The sequence below is a fragment of the Pongo pygmaeus genome, chromosome 6 (assembly GCF_028885625.2).
Source record: "Pongo pygmaeus isolate AG05252 chromosome 6, NHGRI_mPonPyg2-v2.0_pri, whole genome shotgun sequence".
NCBI classification, from domain to species: Eukaryota; Metazoa; Chordata; class Mammalia; order Primates; family Hominidae; genus Pongo; species Pongo pygmaeus.
In genome coordinates this window covers 21,922,310-21,944,053 of record NC_072379.2, presented here as the reverse complement: position 1 = coordinate 21,944,053, position 21,744 = coordinate 21,922,310, and the positions used below count along the sequence as shown (strand labels likewise).

At 41.6% G+C, this 21,744-nt stretch overlaps 1 protein-coding gene across 2 annotated transcripts in view; it reads left to right on the top strand.

The window, feature by feature from the left end:
• The window catches only part of VKORC1L1 (vitamin K epoxide reductase complex subunit 1 like 1), an 86,775-nt gene extending 66,754 nt beyond the window's left edge, over positions 1 to 20,021 (top strand). The window contains exons 2-3 of one of the 2 annotated variants that reach the window (XM_054495908.2): positions 10,237 to 10,346; positions 15,568 to 20,021. In XM_054495908.2, coding sequence (XP_054351883.1) covers positions 10,237 to 10,346; positions 15,568 to 15,794 — 337 coding nt within the window. In that variant the 3' untranslated portion in view covers positions 15,795 to 20,021. The remainder of the gene's footprint in view (positions 1 to 10,236; positions 10,347 to 15,567) is intronic. The other variant, XM_054495909.2, reaches the window with a different exon arrangement.
• The last annotated feature ends 1,723 nt before the right edge of the window (positions 20,022 to 21,744 follow it).

Below are 21,744 nucleotides of genomic sequence, written 5' to 3'. Positions count from 1 at the left end.
CAACATTTGGCTAAGAAATGTATGAAAATTTCCTAATATTGAATAATGTGAATTTCTGCATTGAAAGAGCCCTTCACAGTGAATGACTGAACTCCCACAACAAGGCACATCCTTTGTGAAATTCAAGAACGCCCAGATTAAAAAGAAGATTCTTAGAGCAGAAACAGGTCACATTCGAAGCTCAGAATAGCATCAGAATTTTCAAGAACCAACTCTGAAAGCAGGATGGTGGAAGAGTATCCTTAAAAATGTTGAGAGATTTGTGGCCTTCAATGCTGCCGAGGAAGCATCGTTCAAGCCTCTCTTCCCACTGCGTGCATGTCTAAGCCAGAGTCTCCTAAAGAGCCCGAACAACTGCAGAAGCCTTGAAACAGCCGAGTCCGGGGAGCCCTTCTGAACCATGGGGAATGCTCATGACTATGTGCTCCTAGACCCAGACTCTAAGCACTCCGGGGGCTTTGGGTTGGTCATCTGCCACTGTGGAGGAGATGGATGCAGCCATGAATCACGGCCATACCAGGTGGTTGGAAGGGCTGTGGAACCTCAGAGAGCTGTCTGAAGAGAAGATTCTCAAAGACTGGGTGCCCATGTGACTGTGGAAAAGATATTTGTTGGTGGCATTAAACAGGACACTGAAGAACATCACCTAAGAGATTATTTTGAACAGGATAGGGAAATTGAAGTGATTGAAGTCACAACTGACTGAGGCAGTGGCAAGAAAAGGTCTTTGCTTTTACAACCTTTGATGACCGCGACTCCGTGGATAAGATTGTCATTCAGAAATACTATCCTGTAAATGGCCACGGCTGTGAAGTAAGGAAAGTCCAGGTTGCAGCAAGACATGGCTGGTGGCTCATCCAGCCAAAGAAGTGAAAGGGGTCCTGGAAACTGGTGGTGGTCGTGGAGGTGATTTGGTGGAAGTGACAAGTTTGGTCATGGTGGCTTTCGTGCCAGCCATGATGGTGGTGGATATGGTGGCAGTGGGGATGACTATCATGGATTTGGTAATAATGGAAGCAATTTTGGATGTGGTGTAAGTGACAGTGATTTTGGCAGTTACAACAGTCAGTCTCAAATTTTGGACCCATAAAGAGAAAAAACTTTGGAGGCAGAAGCTCTGGCCCCTATGGTGGTGGAAGCCAATATTTCGCCAAACCCTGAAACCGAGGTGGCTGTGGTGGTTGCAGTAGCAGCAGTAGGTATGGCAGAGGCAGAGGGCATTAATTACTGCAGGAAACAAGGCTTAGCAGGAGAAACAAGGCTTAGCCAGAGCAGCAACAGGGAAGCCGCAGGTTACAACAGATTTGCAAACTCAACCAGGCACAGTGGTGGCAGGGCCTAGCTGCTTCAGGGATATGCTTCAGACAGTACTCTTGTGTATGGGCAAAAGACTCGAGAGCCGTATTTGGGCTGTAATTGTATAACAGGGCATTTTAGTTTCTGTTCTCTGGAAACTGAAAACAATCCAACAAAGAATTTTAATGTAGACTGTTTTTGCACCCATGCTGTTGATTGCCAAATGTAATAGTCTGATCATGACGCTAAAGAAATGTGTCTTTAAAACATTCTGAGGGAAAATTGTCATTACTTTTTTTTAGTTTTTATGTTTTTGTGACAGGGTCTCACTCTGTCGCCCGGGCCGGAATGGAGCGATGTGATCCTGTTTCACTGTGGCCTCGAACTGCTGGACTCAAGCAGTCAGCCTACCCCAGCTGCCCGCCACCACACCTAGCTACTTTTTTTATGTTTTCTAGAGATGGGGTCTCACCATGTTGCCCAGGCTGGTCTTGAACTCCTGTCCTCAAGCAATCCTGAGCCTCCCAAAGTTCTGCAATAACAGGCATAAGCCATCACACCTAGCCAGAAACTTATTTTTAGTGTATAATTACATACCCAAACAATCAATCAATTATGATAGCAGAAGAAAGATATTTTTAGATGTCCAGCATCTCAGAAATTTGACCTCCAGTGTGTATTTTCTCAAGGAAAGAAACTATTAGAGGATTGTGCCACCAAGTAAAGTAAACCAAGGAGAAATGGAAGACACCAAATATAAGAAATGGAAGATTCAGTGTGGGGAAGAGATTGGAAGTCTTAGGACGACAGCTGCAGCAGGCCCAGAGAGTAGCCAACCCGAACCATGTCATCCAGAGTGCTCCAGGAAGGCAGGGGCTCCAAGAGAGATGTCTTCAGAGAAAGATGCAAATCGTAGATTTCTTCACATGGTTGATCTTGTTTAAAGTATTGCTCAGAAGGGGTTCTGAAGACCAATAATAGTGACATAGAAAGCTAAGCAAACAAAATATAAATTCGTAACTCCATGAAAAGCAATTTTTGCTCAAAAGGAAATATGATGACAGTTAATTATAGATATTTTTGTGATGGACAGTATAACATGTCCCTGGAAAAATTTATTTTCTACAGAATTGAGCCCTAAAAATACCAGAGCAAGGAACCTATAGCTTAAGAGAGTCCTAAACAACATATCAAGTAAAAGAGAATGAGAGTGGGGATTAAACTATATAGTGTCTAGGAATGCTCACTTGTAAATCCTTAGAGAAACTAAGGATAAAAGCTGGGATAGTTAGTGCTTTTAGAGGAAAGAAGAGGTGTTTAATTGCATTGGGGCACAGACAGGGGCTAGCAAAGTTCTATTTCTTTTTTTCTTTTCTTTCTTTTTTTTTTTTTTTTTTTAAGACAGGCTCTCACTCTGTCACCCAGGCTGCAGTACAGTGGCACAATCATAGCTCACTGTTTGCAGCCTCAAACTCCTGAGCTCAAGTGATCAGCCTTATGAGTAGCTGGGACTACAGGCATGTGCCATCACGCCCATCAATTTTTTTTCTTTCTTCTTTTTTTAGGTAGGGACAGAGTCTCATAATGTTGCCCAGGCTGATCTTGAACTCCTGGGCTTAAGCAGTTCTCCCATCATGGCCTCCCAAAGTGCTGGATTACAGGCATGAGCCACCATGCCATGCCAAAGTTCTGTTTCTAGATGTGGGTGTGGCTATAAGGGTATGTGCCTTGTAAAAAATAATTTTTAAAAATACATTATTCAATGTATTTTTGTACGCTTATTTCATTTTATATTTACTATATTGTTTGGTATATTACGATGTTAATATAATCTTTTTTAGAAAGACCCCAGGAGAGTGGTTATTCTGAGGGAGGAGGGGTAACTGGAAGAAGGGAATGGGGGTTGGGTGCCTCTGAGGTGCTGCTGGTATTGTGTTTCTTTTTCTTAAGTTTTTTTTTTTTTTGAGAGTTTTGCTCTGTCACCCAGGCTGGGGTGCAGTGGTGTGATCTCGGCTCACTATAACCTCTCCCTCTCGGGTTCAAGCGATTCTCTGCCTCAGCCTCCCAAGTAGCTGGGACTATAAGGCGAGTGCTACCATGTATTTGAGTAGAGATGGGGTTTCACCATGCTGGCCAGGCTAGTTTTGAAATCTTGGCCTCAATTGCTCCACCTGCTTTGGCCTCCCAAAGTGCTGGAATTACAGGCGTGAGCCACTGCGCCCAGCCATATTGCTGTTTCTTCATCCGGCTACTGATGCATGCATGTGTTCAGCTCATAGAAATTAACTGAACTTTATACACCTGTACTATATGATGTATAATGATGCTCCAATAAAAAGTATTTTTAAAAAGTACCAGAGGTTATGGGACAGGAATGGGGCAGACCACTCAAAACTAATGTAACCTTGTGACCAGAGGATGAAAGCAATGATATTTCTAGTAAAACTACTGGCAGAGTTTAAAGACTTGTTGGCCAGACACAGTGGATCATGCCTGTAATCCCAGCACTTTGGGGGTCCGAGATGAGCGGATCATGAGGTCAGGAGATCGAGACCATCCTGGCTAACACGGTGAAACCCCGTCTCTACTAAAAATGCCAAAAAAAAAAAAAAAAAAAACTAGCCTGACGTGGTGGCAGGCGCCTGTAGTCCCAGCTACTTGGGAGGCTGAGGCAGGAAAATGGCGTGAACCGGGAGGCAGAGCTTGCAGTGAGCCAAGATCACGTCACTGCACGCGCCAGCCTGGGTGATAAAGTCTCAAAAAAAAAAAAAAAAAAAAAAAAAATTGTTGATTTTTTCTTTTTCTTTCCTTTTCTTTTCTTTTTCTTTTTTTTTTTTTGTATGCTCTTTCACCCAGGCTGGAGTGCAGTGGCGCAATCTCGGCTTGCGTCCTGAGTTCAAGCGATTCTTCTGCCTCAGTCTCCCAAGTAGCTGGGATTACAGGCGCCTGCCACCACGTCCGCATAATTTTTGTATTTTTAGTAGAGACGGGGTTTTGCCATGTTGGCCAGGCTGGTCTCGAACTCCTGACCTTAAGTGATCTGCCTACCTCGGCCTCCCAAAGTGCTGGGATTCCAGGCATGAGCACTTTTAACATGCTGGGGAAAATGATGTCTGGACCGTGCAACTTGATGTTGTGTTACTGTCATTCTTCTATTTACCGATCGCCTATGACTTGATTCACTTTACAGAATCTTGTTAGAACAGATCATTCTGGGCTCTGTGTCAGACAATATAGTGATAACCATGTAAACAATATATACTGATAGAACCAAAAGTTTTGATATAAGTACAAATTATGGTATAACTGGGAGGGGGATAGGGAAGTGAAAGTCTACCAAATCATAGTCTAGTTTAGCATACAGTGATAGATAATCCAAAAATAATAAGTGGCCAGGCCTGGTGGCTCATGCCTGTAATCCCAGCACTTTGGGAGGCTGAGGTGGGAGGATCACTTGAGCCCAGGAGTTCGAGACCAGCCTGGCCAACATAATGAGACCTCGTTTCTACAAAAAAAAAATTAAAAATTAAAAAATATGAATAAAACTAATAAGGCATTTTTGTGAAAAGAAATTTGTGGGTAAATACTGAGAGAAACCACTAAAATGAGTTGCTTCTAAGGAGGATACCTCAGGGGTCAGAGGAATGCTGCTTTTTGTTCCAAGTCTTGTAGCACTATCTGATTTTTTAAACTATATATAACTGTAATAACATTAAAAATAATGTAAACAAAACAGCAACGTACCAAATAAGTTTACAAATCTTCCACTAAGTTCCTCAGAACATCTTACATGTACCGTTCTAAGCCTCGCAAATGTTTCTCCCACCTTTTTAGACTTTCCAAGGTCCAATCCTTTTTAATGGTAAGGAGTTTGAGACCAGCCTGGCCAACATGGTGAAACCCCAATTCTACTAAAAATGCAAAAAAATTAGCTGGGGTAGTGGCAGGCACGTGTAATCCCAGCTACTTGGGAGGCTGAGGCAGGAGAATCCCTTGAACCTGGGAGGTGGAGGTTGTGAGTCGAGATTGTGCCATTGCACTCCAGCCTGGGCAACAATAGTGAAACTCTGTCTAAAAAATAAATAAATAAAAATAAAGAGAAGATTATTGTTTTAAAGAATAAATGTTGATATTCTTAAAATAAAGTGGTAAAAGCAAGATAATGGCATATTTATTAGTAACAAAAATTTAAACAACAAAGAAAAAAGCAAATGATTTCCAAAATATCAATAACGAATCAGTAAATAAAGGTAATCAGAAGTTTAACTTCCTTGTGGCTGGGCACGGTGGCTTGTGCCTGTAATCCGAGCACTTTGGGAGGCTGGAGTGGGCGGATCACTTGAGGTCTAAAAAATACAAAAAATTAGCCAGGTGTGGTGGAACATGCCTGTGGTCCACCTACTCGGGAGGCTGAGGCAGGAGAATCACTTGAATCTAGGAGGTGAGACCAACCTGGGCAACATGATGAAACCCTGGCTCTACCAAAAATAAAAAAAATTAGCCCGGTGTGGTGGTGGGAGCCTGTAATCCCAGCTACTCAGGCGGCTGAGACAGGAGTCTCACTTGAACCCGGGAGGCAGAGGTTGCAGTGAGCCGAGATAGCACCACTACACTCTGGCCTGGGTGACAGAATGAGACCCTGTCTCAAAAAATAAAAATAAATAAAAGAACTAAAAGTAATTCTCAAGTGTTCAGTATGTACAGGTGGAGATGAAACAAGAAAGGCATAATTTTTGAAGCTGGGTGATGGGTACCTGGGGTTTTTTTGTTTTTTGGTGTGCACTTTGTTTTTATACCTTTTCTCTTTACCATAGCAAAATGATACATGGGTGTTTGTTACACTCTTGTGCTCACTTCGTGTATGTGCATTTGAAGTTTTCTATTATATAATAAAAAAATTTTTTTTTAGAAAAGCAATATTTGGCCGGCCACAGTAACTCACACCTGTAATCCCAGCATTTGCGGAGGCCAAAATAGGTGGAACGCCTGAGCTCAGGAGTTCGAGACCAGCCTGGGCAACATGATGAAACTTCATCTCTACCAAAAATACAAAAATTAGCCAGGCATGGTGGTGGATGCCTGTGGTCCCAGCTATTCGAGAGGCTGAGGAGGGAAAATTGCTTGAGACTGGGAGGTGGAGGTTGCAATGAGTGCAGATCACACCACTGCCCTCCAATATTATTGACAGAGTGAGATCCCATCTCAAAAAAAACCAAAAAAACAAAAAAACAAGCAACATTCTGGCTTACCATATTAGAGAGTCAAAAGATAATATTTAGGGCTGGGTGCGGTGGCTCACGCCTGTAATCCTAGCACTTTGGGAGGCCAAGGCGTATGGATGACCTGAGGTCAGGAGTTCAAGACCAGTCTGGCCAACATGATGAAACCCCATCTCTACTGAAAATACAAAAATTAGCTGGGCGCAGTGGCGGGCGCTAGTAATCCCAGCTACTCAAAAGGCTGAGTCAGGAGAATCACTTGAACCCAGGTGACGAAGGTTGCATTGAGCTGAGATTGCGCCACTACACTCCAGCCTGGGCGACAGAGCGAGACTGTCTCAAAAAGAAAAAAAAATAGCAATGTAAACATACTATTTAGAAATGTGGAAGTAAATAAGAGTGAAAACAGGGCCGGGCGCGGTGGCTCACACCTGTAATCCCAGCACTTTGGGAGGCCGAGGCGGGTGGATCATGAGGTCAGGAGATCGAGGCCATCTTGGCTAACACGGTGAAACCCCATGTCTACCAAAAATACAAAAAAATTAGCTGGGCGTGGTGGTGGGCGCCTCTAGTCCCAGGCACTTGGGAGGCTGAGGCAGGAGAATGGCCTGAAACTGGGAGGCGGAACTTGCAGTGAGCCGAGATCGCACCACTGCACTCCAGCCTGGGCGACACGAGCGAGACTCCATCTCAGAAAAAAAAAAAAAGGTGGAAACAGTTAACAGACATCAAAGTGGATGCCTCTGGGGATGAGACTTGACTTGGGGAGGGCTGGAGGAGGGAACATCTCTGTATTAGAAGGCTTTGATGTTATTTTATTTTGAAACCTTATACATGTATAACTTTGATAATATATTCATTTGTGGATTGCCACATTGTTTTCGAGGAAAATACCCATGTGATCTTACATGAATAATCAGGCATAGACCAATGCTTTGAATATATAAAAATTCTGTTTAGCCATGATAATTTTGGCAGTATGCCACTTATTTCTGTTGCCAAAGGCAGTGATTTAAATTGGAATTGCTGCCTGGAATGAGTAGGGCTAAGAGGTTTGATTGCATATAGTTTCCCTGTCTGTACTCTGGCCCCCAGCAGTTTGTTCTTTATGCAACAGCGAAGAGTGATCATAAATAAGCTTATCTCACTCTCCGGTTTGAAAGCCACTAAGCGTCTTTCATTGCAATTAGAATAAAAATCAAACTCTTCCGCACGGCCTACACACAAGGCCCTATGCAATGTAAATGACTGGATTCGCGCCCAGTTCTCCTGTCAGTCTCCTCAATCACCATCCCCCAGCCTCGATGGCCTTCCTTGGCACACCCACAGCTCATTCCTACCTCAAGGCCTTTGACTTGCCATTGCTCATGCGACCGATTGCTTACCATCACTCAGGATCTCATTCAAAACTTAATTCCTGGAAAAGGTCCTTCCTGACCATCGAGCTAGAGGAGCTTGCTGCACCCCTTCTCTGCTCACAGCTGTGGATCTCCAAGTGTGGTCTTCAGACCAGAAGCGTCAGTATCGCCTGCAAGCATTTCATTTTGTGTTGTGTTTTCTCTGGAAATGCAGAGTCTTAGGCCCCACCACAGACCCACTGAAGGAAAAGCTACATTTTAACCAGACGCCAAAGTGATTGTGCTTTAAAAATTTCGGAAGCACTGATCTAGAGTTTCCCCTTCTAATTTTCCTGTGTATCTGTTACAAGGTGTGTCCATTGCTGCAGGTAATCTGGCATGTGGTTACCTGTTTATTATTTCTCTTCCCTAAATAGAATTTAAGGTCCACAAGGGCATCACCTTGTCTGGCTCGTTCACTTCTGGATCCCCAGCACCTAGCACACAGTACATGCTCAATAAGTGTTTAGATGAGTGAAAGAATAAATGAATATAATGGAAATTATTTTATGTTCTTTGAAATGTATAACTGAAGGCTAGGTGTCATAGCTCAGCCTGTAATCCCAGCACTTTGGAAGGCCAAGGTGGGAGGACTGCTTTAGTCCAGTACTTCGAGACCAGCCTTGGCACATTGGCAAAGCTGCAACTCTACAAAAAAATACAAAAAAAAAAAAAAAAATAGCTGGGTGTAGTTGTCTCAGCTACTTCGGGAGGCTGAGGCAGGAGAATCACTTGAACCTGAGAGGTCAAGGCTGTAGTGAGTCATGATTGGAATTGCACTGTAGCCTGGGCAACAGAGGAACATCCTGCTCCAAAAAAAAAAGAAGATTGTGTAATTGTACAATGAAAATCTTCATGGCTTTCACTTGTTTGTAAAATCGGGGTAATTTTTCTCTCCCAACATCACCGTTATGCAGGGGTTTCATCCTATATCTTGGGCATCGAGTGCCATTAAACTGTTGTGGTCCGTGGAGAATCACTTATTTATCCTTGCTTTGGGGCAGTTGTCTTCAGATCCAAAGTTTAGATTTTGTTTAGAGTGCTTCTCTACTGACTTAACACTATAACTGGGGTTTTTTTTTAATATTTAAGAAGCACTCTCATTCAATCCAGAGTTAACATTATCTTTAAAGGTTTTTTATTCAAAATGAATGTTAGTTTGATATTTGTATCAAGTTTTATCAAATAAGTTAACAATTTAAAAAAGAAAATCAGGTTTTAAAAATGTTAAGTCAAATGCAAGATTTAAAGTTAAATTGCAAATAAAAACTGATAGGGCATGTAATGTATCCGGTTTTTTACATCTGAGATAGGATTCCAGGAAAGACCTACAGTTTCTGATATTATCCTGCATTTTTTTTTTTTTTTTTTGAAATGGAGTTTTGCTCTTGTTGCCCAGGCTGGAGTGCAGTGGTGCAGTCTCGGCCCACTGCAACTTCTGCTTCCAGGGTTCTACTGATTCTCCTGCCTCAGTCTCCCAACTAGCTGGGATTACAGGCGCACACCACCATGTCCGGCTAATTTTTTGTTTTTTGAGTAGAGACAGGGGTTTCACCATGCTGGCCCGTCTGGTCTCGAACTCTTGACCTCGTGATCTGCTCGCCTCGGCCTCCCAAGGTGCTGGGATTACAGGCATGAGCCACGGGCCTGGCCCTATATTTAAAAAATACATTCCCAGTATATTTCTTAATGCATATCCTGGTGAAATTTGTGAAGAAACAACTTTTCAATCTATATTCTTTGAGTGAATAAATAGCACCCCTTACATCTATGGCTTTCAACTGGGGGCACTTGTGTCCCAGCGGACGTTTGGCAATGGCTGTGACTGCATTTTTGGTAGTCACACCTGGGGTGGAAGAGTACTGGCAACACCTAGTTGGGGGAGCCCCGGGGTACTGTTAGTTATGTAATGCATAGAATACCCTACAGCACAAAGAATTATCTAGCCCAAAATGTCAGTGGTCCACTGTTAAGAGACCCTGGCTTAAGCATAGAGAAGTCTCCTTCTGCAAATACTAATGCCATTGGAAAACGAATACTTTGCCCTACCTTCTGGAGAAGAGAATATATAGAAATTGGCAACTGAGAGATTCAGATGGGTATACTGGCACCTTTAGATATGTTCATTTTAGATGACTATTTCTAATCAGAAATCTAGTGACTGGCCTCCCTCTCTTTGGGGCAAATCACTCTCTCAACACAGGACATTTAAGACATTTGACAACTTAGTTGATTTTAGAATTGGATAACGTTCTCAAATAATTATACATTTTTTAAAATAGGGAAATTCAAATATAGGGTTACTGGTTTTCCTTATTTTACAGATGGGGTCGAGGATTTGGTCTTTTGGGTTCCATTTTTGGAAAGGATGGTGTATTAAACCAGCCAAACAGTGTCTTTGGACTTATATTTTATATACTACAGTTATTACTTGGTAAGTATTTATCAATACAAAAATGTTTGTTATATTCCATTTAGTACTTTGTGTCTTTGCCCTGAAGGCTTGATGTTAAATAAAAGCATGTGTTATTTATAGAACCACTAGTGTGTACAACATTTTTGTGTTGTGAAAACTTGATTCACTAAGATTTTTATTATATTAATGTTGAATTTGTGTCAATTGCTGTTTAATCATGGAGAGCAGTATCTCATGATGTCCAGAAAAACCAGTCCCATTCCAGGAAATTATCACTCCCATCTTCCCTGTTAACGTTTTTCCTTATTTTATAGACTCTGTAGCCTTGAAAAATATCATATATTAAGGGGACATTAACAAGAAACCGTATTCATAATCCCATCACCTTTACATATCCACTATTTCTACAGTCTTCTGCTTTTTTAAAAATAATTTGGGGGCCAGGCGTGGTGGCACACGCCTGTAATCCCAGCAGTTTGGGAGGCCAAGATAGGCAGATCACCTGAGGTTGGGAGTTTGAGACTAGCCTGGCCAACATAAAGAAACCCTGTCTCTACTAAAAATACAAAATTAGCTGGGCGAGGTGGTGCATGCCTGTAATCCCAGCTACTCATGAGGCTGAGGCTGGAGAGTCACTTGAACCCAGGAGACGGAGGTTGTAGTGAGCTGAGATCGCGCCATTGCACTCCAGCCTGGGCAACAAGAGCGAAACTCCGTCTCACAGAAAAGAAATTAATAATAATAATAATAATAATAATAATAATTTGAGGCCAGGTGCGGTGGCTCACGCCTGTAATCCTAGGACTTTGGGAGGCCAAGAAGGGCAGATCACTTGAGCCTAGGAGCAACATGGTGAGACTCTGTCTCTACAGAAAATACAAAAATTAGCCAGGTGTGGTGGCACACACCTGTAGTCCCAGCTACTTGAAGGGCTGAAGTGAGAGAATTGCTTGAGTCCAAGAGATGGTGGTTGCAGGGAGCCGAGATCGTACCACTGCACTCCAGCCTGGGGGACAGGGCAAGACCCTGTCTCAAAAACTAATAATAATTTAATGTGAACTGTGTTTCAACATAGTGTCATTTATCCTAAGTGTTATTGTTAACATCTAGGTTTCCCACCTTTTACTTCCAAATAATGCTGCAGTGATCAACTTTGTTTAAAGACCTCCCGCTCCTTCCTTCTTTGAATTATCTCCACAAAATAAATTTCCAAGCATAGGATCAAAAAACACAGATATTTTCCATTTTAATCAGTGTTACCAATTTGCTTTTCCCTCAGTTCTTTGGTTTCCCTGAAGCTCCAGCAGTCTTTATTTTTAAGACGTGCTTTGTAAAATTTCTTTTTTTTTTTAAATTGTAATGATAATCTTCACCTGGAAAAATTGCTAATAGTTACACATTAGTACCTATTACTTTAAATTTTACTCTTTTTAATTTCCTTTTATTGCCCATTTAGTTATTGGATCCCGATAATAGTACGTTTTTGTATGCGTTACAAACATTTTATGCATTCTTTATCCTTTTTTGTTAGTGTTATGAATTTGTATTGTATTAAGTTTTTAGGTTTTTAGAGTTAAATCCATTGTTGCCTCTGCATTTTATTTTTCTTCTTTTTTGTAGATCTTGTTGCATACCAGTGCTTTTGTATTTTAATTGTTAATATTCCATTACCTGTCAGCTCTTTTGATTTGGTTCATTAAAAATACATGTAACTCTTCTATCTGAAATTGATTTGTTATGAGGCAAATTATAAATCTAAATCATTCTCAGTAGTTCTGTCGAGTTTGCCCAGTTCCATATCTATGTATTTATCTTGCAGAAGTACAAAGATGTGTGCACAAGGATATTCATAGCAGTACAGTGTAAAATAGCAAAAAAAAGGAGGTAGGTTAGAAATAGGTAATGGTTGAATAAATTAGAAAATATTGTGAAATACTATGTAGCCATTAAAGGAAAAAAGAGATCTATATTTATATCCTAGAAAGATAAAGACACTATTTAGTGAAAAAAGCAAATTTTGGTATAATAGGTATAGGATAAACGTGTTTGTATACATGCATGTAAATGCACAGGAAAGGGTCAGGTGGTTGGGGAGGAGGGAGAAATTTCACTCTGTATTCTGCATATTTCCATTTTGCTGGATTTCTGGAGAAGAATATGAAGTATAAGCCCAAACGCAAGACATTTTCCCTTAAAGGCAAAGAACCTAAAAACAGCCTTTGACTAGATTAACTTTTGAAGACAGAGGTGTGACAGCCAAATTTCTGTTTATACCATTAATTTACTGCCATGGTGTGTGCATTCATATGTGTTTTTTCATTCGCATTTTTTGACTCATTTAGATGTTTCACGTGCCTTTTAATGTTGGTGTCTTCATGGGAGGCACATTTGAACTAACCTAGCAGTTTCCAGAGCACAGCATCTGTACTCCCTTCTAAGCTGTTTGAGATACAGCATTTTTAATTTAATTTTTTCATAGGTAATCCATTCACGTGGTTCAAAAGTTTTTTAAAAAGGACTGGGCACAGTGGCTCATGCCAATAATTCCAGCATTTTTGTAGGCCAAGATGGGTGGATCACGAGGTCAGGAGTTCAAGACCAGCCTGGCCAACATGGTGAAACCCCATCTCTACTAAAAATACAAAAATTACCCGGATGTGGTGCCACACACCTGTAATCCCAGCTACTTGGGAGGCTGAGGCAGGAGAATTGCTTGAACCTGGGAGGCAGAGGTTGCAGTGAGCTGACGTCGCGCCATTGCACTCCAGCCTGGGTGACACAGCGAGACTCCTTCGGGAAAAAAATATATATATATATAAAATGTTACACAAAGAAAAATCTATCCCACCCCTTCCCTTTTTGTCTGGTTTCCAGTGCTCCTCAGCCCCGACTGGTAGCTTGTTATTGTCTCTTTATGCATATACGAGAAAGTACAAATATACAATCTTAATTTTCCTTCTTTTTAAAATATAAAAGGCAGATACTATACCCACTGTTATACAGCTTGCATTTTTTTTGCCTGATGAATATATCGTGGTGATTTTTCCATATCAGTATATTAAATGTCTTCATTCTTTTCTACAGCTGCAGAATAATCCATTGCATAATTGTACCATCATTTATTTAGAGTTACAGCACATTTTAAATTCCATTGGGAATTTGACCCTGAGCCACACGTACCTAGCTGCATTACAGTAGCATTTAATGGATATCTGGTATTTATACACTATTCTAAGTGCTTTAACCCTGCATTATCTCAGCTCATTTAATTGTCCAGCAGTCTTAAGAAGTAGGCATGATTGTTATCCCAATTTTACAGTTGAGAAAAGAGAGGCATGGAGGAAGAAATAACTTGCCTGTATCATTTTGAAATTAACTTCCTTAGATAAAATTAAGACCACATTGATTTTGAAATGTTAGTTGTTTAGCATAGGTGAAGTCAGCAAACTTTTTCAGTAAAGGGCCTGGCAGAAAATAGGCTTTGCCAGTTGCCGCAGCCACTCAACTCTTCTAGTATGAAAGCAGTCACAGACATTACATAATGAATGACATTACATAAATGAATGAGCATGGCTGGGTGCCAATAAAACTTTATTTACAAAAGCAGGTAGCTGGCCAGATTTGCTAGTCCCTGCAATAAGTAATTCAGCAGCACCTTAGTCTTGAAGTGCCCTATGAAAGCATCTAGTCCCGTGGCTGTGCTGCAGCCGGCCCACAGGCGTCTTCTTGTTGCTTTGCTTTTTGCCAACAGGGCCCAGGGTTTCAGCTCTTTAATTGACTTCTTTAAACCTCCTCTCACCTGTTATTTTGTTCCTGTTTCTGTTATCCTTATCCATGAGTTATTGGGTAGGAGGGTAGTTTAACATACTCTGCCTTCTCTGTCCTTGAAAATAAATGCACATATTCTCTATACTGTTGCCTATAAGAAACTAAAAACAATACATGTGAAGATAGAGTCCAGAATTCAGGTGCCTTTTTTTTTTCCTTTTTTTTTTTTTTTTGAGACAGAGTAAGACTCTGTCGCCCAGGCTGGAGTCCACTGGTGCAATCTCATCTCACTGCAACCTCCGCCTCCCTTGTAGCTGGGGTTGCAAGTGTGCAATACCATGCCCAGCTAATTTTCTTTTTTTCTTGTACTTTTTAGTAGAGAGGGGGTTTCACCATGTTGGCCAGGCTGGTCCCAAACTCCTGACCTCAAATGATCTGCCTGCCTCAGCCTCCCAAAGTGCTAGCATTACAGGCATGAGCCACTGTGCCTGGCTTCAGGTGCCTTTTTGTATTGAGAGCCTGGATTTAGCACACATGTCCACCATTTTTCTTGATCAGGTTTGACCCACATGTAGCCAACGGGCAAAATGTGGTTTCCTTTATCCACCAGGGTGAGCCCTTCCTGAAATGTTTATCAAGAGTTTCTTTTTCTCTCTTCAGCAGCTTGTTGGTATAGTCACCTCTCATTGTGGATTTTTAATCAATTTGATCTAAACATGGAAAAGCAAATTTTACTTTCCACAGATGGGCAGGATGTAGTGAAAGGCCAGAGAAGGTTCTCACCAAATGTGTACAGCTCAGAAGAAAAAGGTTGTGGTCCTCATGTCCCTTTATTCATTTGGTGTCTTGGGGCTGTTGATGTTACAAGTCAGCTTCATTGCTTAATGTAATTGTGAGATTGCATGTTTTCTTTGTGTGCATATTTTCAACTAGGCTAGTTTGTGAAATTAGTAATATTTCACCTGAAAGATTGAGAAATCGAAAACATTGCAGCTATAAAACTGGCATTTGGCCGGGCATGGTGGCCCATGCCTGTAATCCCAGCACTTTTGGAGGCCGAGGCGGGTGGATCACCTGAGGTTAGGAGTTGGAGACCAGCCTGGCCAACAAAAAATCAGCCAGGCGTGGTGGCACTTGCCTGTAATCCTGGCTACTTGGGAGGCTGAGGCAGGAGAATTGCTTAAACTCAGGAGGTAGAGGCTGCATGAGTCGAGATTGTGCCACTGCACTCCAGCCTGGGTGATGGAGTGAGACTCCATCTCAAAAACCCCAAAACCTGGCATTTGATCTGCAGAGTCAACCTGTATAATTTTAACAAAACAGACCAGTATTTCTGTTCTCAATTTTCAGAGTTTGGCAGGAAGGTCAGTATTCAAACACTGCAGCAAGTCACACGGTGTTAGTCCTTGTCACTCAGAAAGCCTCTCTCCAGCACCAAGGCCTGATTGAGCCCGCGTCTCTTCTCTTACAGGCATGACAGCAAGCGCCGTGGCAGCTTTGATCCTCATGACGTCCTCCATCATGTCAGTCCTGGGGTCCCTGTACCTGGCCTACATTCTGTACTTTGTGCTGAAGGAGTTCTGCATCATCTGCATCGTCACGTACGTGCTGAACTTCCTTCTTCTCGTTGTCAACTACAAACGACTAGTTTACTTGAACGAGGCCTGGAAGCGGCAGCTGCAACCCAAGCAGGACTGATGCCCGACAGACTCCACCCTGACAGTCTCAAGCCCCTTTCCATTCAGTTTATTTTGCAGCAGGTTTTTATTATTATTATTATTATTATTCACAACAGACACTTTCCCTAAGAATCTCAAACTGATTTTTTAAAATCCTGTAAATTAGAAGGGGCCCTCACTATTTTCTGTGTCAGTCTTCATTTTAAATATGGATACAAAAAGGATACGCCGAGCCAATCAAAGACAAGCTTTAACTTTACTTTGAAGATGTTTCTGAAATGATAAAATGTAGCCCTAGCCCCCTGCCCTCAATTGTAAAGTGAGCAACCATTGCTAGTAATTCTTTAATGTGTATAAATTCAATTTCAGGTATAACAAATGTGATCATGACATGAAAATATTCTAGAATAGATACTGTATTAAATATTGCCATGTTTACAATATGTAATATGTTTTTAGCCGATGGATTTAAACATGTAGATTCAACTAGAATCCATTTATGTGATATTTGTAAATAAAGGTAGAAATATTAGATCCATTTCTGCAGAACTTACTGTACAGTTTAGTTGGAGTGTAGCACTGAAGAACTGTCAGCTCAGCGTTGACTGAGGAGATAGTGAAAATAGCCTATACACAGCATCTTGTGAAAAGTACTGGCAGCCGTGGTTGCAGCAAATAATAGGGTGAAAAAAAAATAGGGTGGTCGGTTCCCTTTTCATCTCCCTCTTCTGAAAGGAAAAAATTGAATTGGAACGTTCAAGTCCGGTTTGTGTTCAGTCATAAAACGGCCAATTGTTAACCATACAGAATGAGTCATGTGGCCAGACCTTCAAGTCCAAGGCCTTCAGGACACTAAGGATGGGAAAATGGGTATTTTTCTTTGGAGAAAAGCTGGAAATATAAACATGGCACTTTTAGGTAAAGTTTCTTCCACCAGTTGAATTTTCATGCAGATATTTTTCCTTAACGGTGGTGCCAGTCAAGCAAAGAGTATTAGGATGGGAAAGACCAGTCCAAGCCCCGTCACTCCAGAGTGGGAGCCAGTGTTCTTGCTAATTGTTTCTTTCTGCACTAACCACTCGGATGTCTAATTTAATTGTTTTGCCGTCAAATACTGGATTTGTAACCTTCAGGGCTGACATGCTGCCCAGTTTGCTTCATCGGGAGAATAGCAACAGGTAGACACATCTCAAGGCTAAATCTGCTCATGTCGCCACTGCTCTCATAATGACACACATGCAGTAAGAAGAATTTTGTAAGGGGATTTGAGTACACCCAAATGAAATTGTGACAGGATGTTTGTATGGTTAACATCTGATATCAGAATGTTAAAAGTGCCTTCTGTCTTAAATCTCAAACCAAATATTTTGTGTGTTGACCTTGGGCAGAAGAAGTGTCCTTCCCTCCTTTCTTCACCGTCAGGTAGAAAACCTGCACTCTGCAGAAGGGTCCTGTGTGATCATTTAATCCTCTGGTTGAGAAGCAGCAGTAATGTTTTTGCTTCCAACCTGATTAATCATTTTATGTTAAAAATAGTCAATGAGACCAGTATCTCTTGAGTGCTTTATTTGCCTTCTCTTTGAAGGGAGGGGACAGGCTCTGCTCTGTAAACTCAAATGTGTAGAGTCAGCAATTCCGTAGCTTCCAACTGACTCAGAATTGATGCAACGTAGGTCTTCTGGCCCGAGGCAGGTATCAAGTCCAAATTGTAATGAACTTTTCACCAGTTTCAACCAGTTTCTTAAAAGAGAGCTTAAGTCAAGATTTCATCAAGACTTGTGTTTTCCTATGAATGTGAATCTTTCAATGGCTGTTGGAGTATGTATGTACTGTTCTTGTATTCTGAAGTAGTTAAAGAACTCTAGAAAGTACTGATTGGCCATCTAGTGTCTATGGAGAAAGAAGTCCTCACGTTTGAGGGCTGTACAGTGAGGCCATCTTGTAGCAGCGCATCCAGCTCTACCAAGGCAGTCCTCTGGTTCTTTTTTCTAAGCTACAGTGGAAATGGCCTAATGGTTAAAACTGTGGTATACATAACATCAGTTGTGCTAAACAAGTTCCTCGTGTCCCAATATCCAATGGTTTTGCGTCCTATTTTGTATCAATCAACAGAGTATAGTTAAAGCTTGTCTTGATGTTGCATTCTTGCAAATGTCTTCAACTCTTACCTGAGAAAACATGGGAAAATGGTCAGCCAGACCCTTCCAGTTTTTCCTTTGCTTTTCTAAGCCTCGAGGAAACCACTGTTTCAGTTGTATAAAAATTTTTGCCACATTCCTATGGCCCAGTCGAATTAATATCTTTTTTCTCACTGAGAGAGGAACACGTACTGCCTGTCATAACAGCATTCTAATGCCAGTATCTCAGTAACAGAACCCTGGTGGGTGTTAATTGGGTGTTTTTTGCCCTGGAGAATTCAGATTCCCTTCTATACCTCCTATTCTGCCCAGAAGAGGGGGGAATCACTAGTGTTATAAAATTAGAAGATTGTTTTGCCTCTTTTAGACTGAATATTTGAACACTGCAGCATTACTAGCCATCAGTGTTAAAGGACAGACAAGGGGAAACATTTGTTTTTAGCAGTAATTCCATGCTTCATCTTTTTTAAGTGATTTGTTCCAAATGAAGCCATTTATTGACTTGATGTTCACAAATATCATTTGAAGAAATAAGAGGAATTGGGGTTAGATGATAAATTCTAGGGAATCTAGGTGATTTGGAGGATTTCATTTGGTTTTGCATTACAGCTAGTTGCTCTCACTAAAGGTAAATTTCTGGCGAAATAACTCAGGTTTAACTAGCTGTGCGCCCAGAATCACTGTTCCTTCATACATGTGTCCTCTCCTTAAATTCATTACTTTCAAATGATGTTCAAAGTATTGACTATTTTCATTCAAAGAGACTACATTCGGCTGGGCATGGTGGCTCACACCTATAATCCCAGCACTTTGGGAGGCCGAGGTGGGTGGATTACCTAAGGTCAGGAGTTCAAGACCAGCCTGGCCCACATGGTGAAACCCCATCTCTACTAAAAATACAAAAATTAGCCAGGCGCAGTGGCACACCCCTGTAATCCCAGCTACTCGGGAGGCTGAGGCAGGAGAATTGCTTGAGCCCGGGAGACAGAGGTTGCAGTGAGTCGAGATCGTGCCGCTGCACTCCAGCCTGGCCGACAGAGCGAGACTGCCTCAAAAAAAAAAAAAGAGAGACTACATTCAAAGAGGACCAAGACTACAGTGAAATTAAAATTATTTGCTGGCTGGGCATGTTGGCTCACACCTGTAACCCCAGCACTTTGGGAGGCTGAGGCGGTTGGATCACCTGAGGTCAGAAGTTCGAGATCAGCCTGACCGACATAGTGGAACCCTGTCTTTACTAAAAATACAAAAATTAGCTGGGCATGGTGGCGGGCACCTGTAATGCCAGCTCCTCCAGAGGCTGAGGCAGGAGAATTGCTTGAACCCAGTAGGCGGAGGTTGCAGTGAGCCGCGATTGCGCCATTGCACTCCAGCCTGGGCAATAAGTGAAACTCTGTCTCAAATAAAAAAAATAAAAACTATTTGTTGACTTTTGTTTTTCCTTTAGTTTTTAAAAAGACTATTTGCAAAAGTACAAAGTTATCTTCAGCAATTACTTCATAACTTAGATTGGTACCAAGAGTGACAGGAGATTTTGTCTTGAAGATCATTATTAGATGCCAACAAGGAGACCCACTGTGATTTCTGGTAACCTATTTCGGGAGAAAGACCTAATGACCTAATACGCAATTTCTGTCCTCATGTCTTTTTCTCTAACACACAAGCATGGGTGAAACATTTCAGACACCTCAGGCAGCACTTACGGTTTCTAATTGTGAGAACTACCCTTCTATCAAACAAAAGGGGCAAGGGTGGGAGCCCCGGCTACTTGGTTAAATATTTTTTACTACAAATTCGCCCAGAAAAGGTGAAATGTTTTGTTATAAAACTGTATTAAGCATGGCCTAAGTATTAGGTATATGATCTGTGTAGTATGTTCCATCAGAAATATTTCTTACTAGTGCTTTAAGCTCCAGAGTAAACATTCATTTAAAATGGAGTTCACTGGGCAGGTTTCCCCTTTAATCTAGATAGAAATACTCTTTATCAGAGATTTAAGGCACTGTTTTGCTAACCGGTAAATAAAACCAAATGTAAATATGTAAGAATGTTTATTTGTTGCACATAGCTTTTTTGGTATAAAATAAATGTAGAAGTTACCTGTGGAAGTTGTGCTCCCATTATTCTTAAACTGCAGGGTTGCATTCCAAAAGAGCTGAAATGAAGTCTTTTTAGACTCGGTAGGAGCCTTATATTCTTGAAGTCAATACTATAACCTCATTTCTAAGGTATACAGGGTTGATTCTTTCTCCCTTAAATCATATGTAACTTGCAGAAGATTCAGAGTCCTCAGACCTCTAGTTCTTGGAATTCCTGTGGGTTTATGGTGTATGTGATTGTCAAAAATTAATGACAAACTGTGTCACTGCCTACAGTCTGTGAACACTCAGAATGTATTCATGAGCTGTTTTTCCGTAGTTTTACTTTAGCTTACCTTGAATACTCCATGTACAATCCTCTAAAAAGGTAGCATCGGCAAGAAAGATGAATCCGTTGGAAATACAGCTGAGCCATACTTCACGGAATAGAACAAGTGTGTTCTGTGCTGGAGCTTAAGACCTGTGGAAAGGGACTGCCCCCACTGGGTGCAATGGCTCACGCCTGTAATCCAGCACTTTGGGAGGCGGAGGCGGGCAGATCACTTGAGGTCAGGAGTTCAAGACCAGTCTGGCCAACATGTTGAAGCCTGCCTCTACTAAAAAATACAGAAAAATTAGTCAGGATTGTGATGTGCGCCTGTAATCCCAGCTATTCAGGAAGCTGAGGCAGGAGAATTGCTTGAACCAGGGAGGCGGAGGTTGCAGTGAGACAAGATCACGCCACTGCACTGCAGCCTAGGCGACAGAGGAAGGCTCCATCTCAAGAAAAAAAAAAAAAAATCGACTGCCCCTAATTTGTAAACCATTTAAATGTGTCTATTACATTTAACTTTTCTTAATGTTTGTCAGCTAAGTTTTATTCATTATACTTTGACATACTGGAACACAAAACTTGATTCCTTTGAAAAACTAAAGAGAAGTTGATAAAAAAATATATAGAAGCCCTAGATTCCTAATTGGAACTGACTACACTCTCATTTTTAAAAAATGGACTGACGATGCCTAATAAAACCAGGTGAAATTAACTTTATCATGAAGCTTGCACAGGAAAGCTAAAAAGGAGGGTCTGTGTGGAGACACGGGGCTCAACCACAAGAGAAGGGAAATCAAGTTCTATAGCAAGAACCATATTGGAGGTCGGGCACAGTGGCTCACGCCTATAATCCCAGCACTTCTGGGGAGGCTGAGGCGAGTGGATCACCTGAGGTCAAGAGTTCAAAACCAGCCTGGCCAACATGGTGAAACCCCATCTCTACTAAAAATATTTTTTAAAATTTAGCGGGGAATGGTGGCAGGTGCCTGTAGTTCCAGCTACTTGGGAGGATGAGGCAGGAGAATTGCTTGAACCCCAGAGGTGGAGGTTGCAGTGAGCCAAGATTGCGCCACTGCACTCCAGCCTGGGCGACGGAGCAAGACTGTCTCAAACAAAACAAAACAAAACTGTATTGGTTCATTGTCTTTCAACTGACTGGACACCAAAAGGAATATTTTTCCAAAGCATATACTTCAAATCAGAATTGATGCACCATCCTTGCCTTACTGGAGCCTGGGAAGACAGGGAGGACAGATTCCTTAAGGAAAGACTGTGCTCTGGGAGGGAGCAGGTGGTGTCATTTTGAAGTGTAAAGGCATGGAATGCTGATTTGTAGGCAGAGTTGTTTAAGGAGGTCTTGTCACATTCAGTGGCATCCATTATGATAAAGCCAATGGGCTTTTACACTCATCTGTCCAT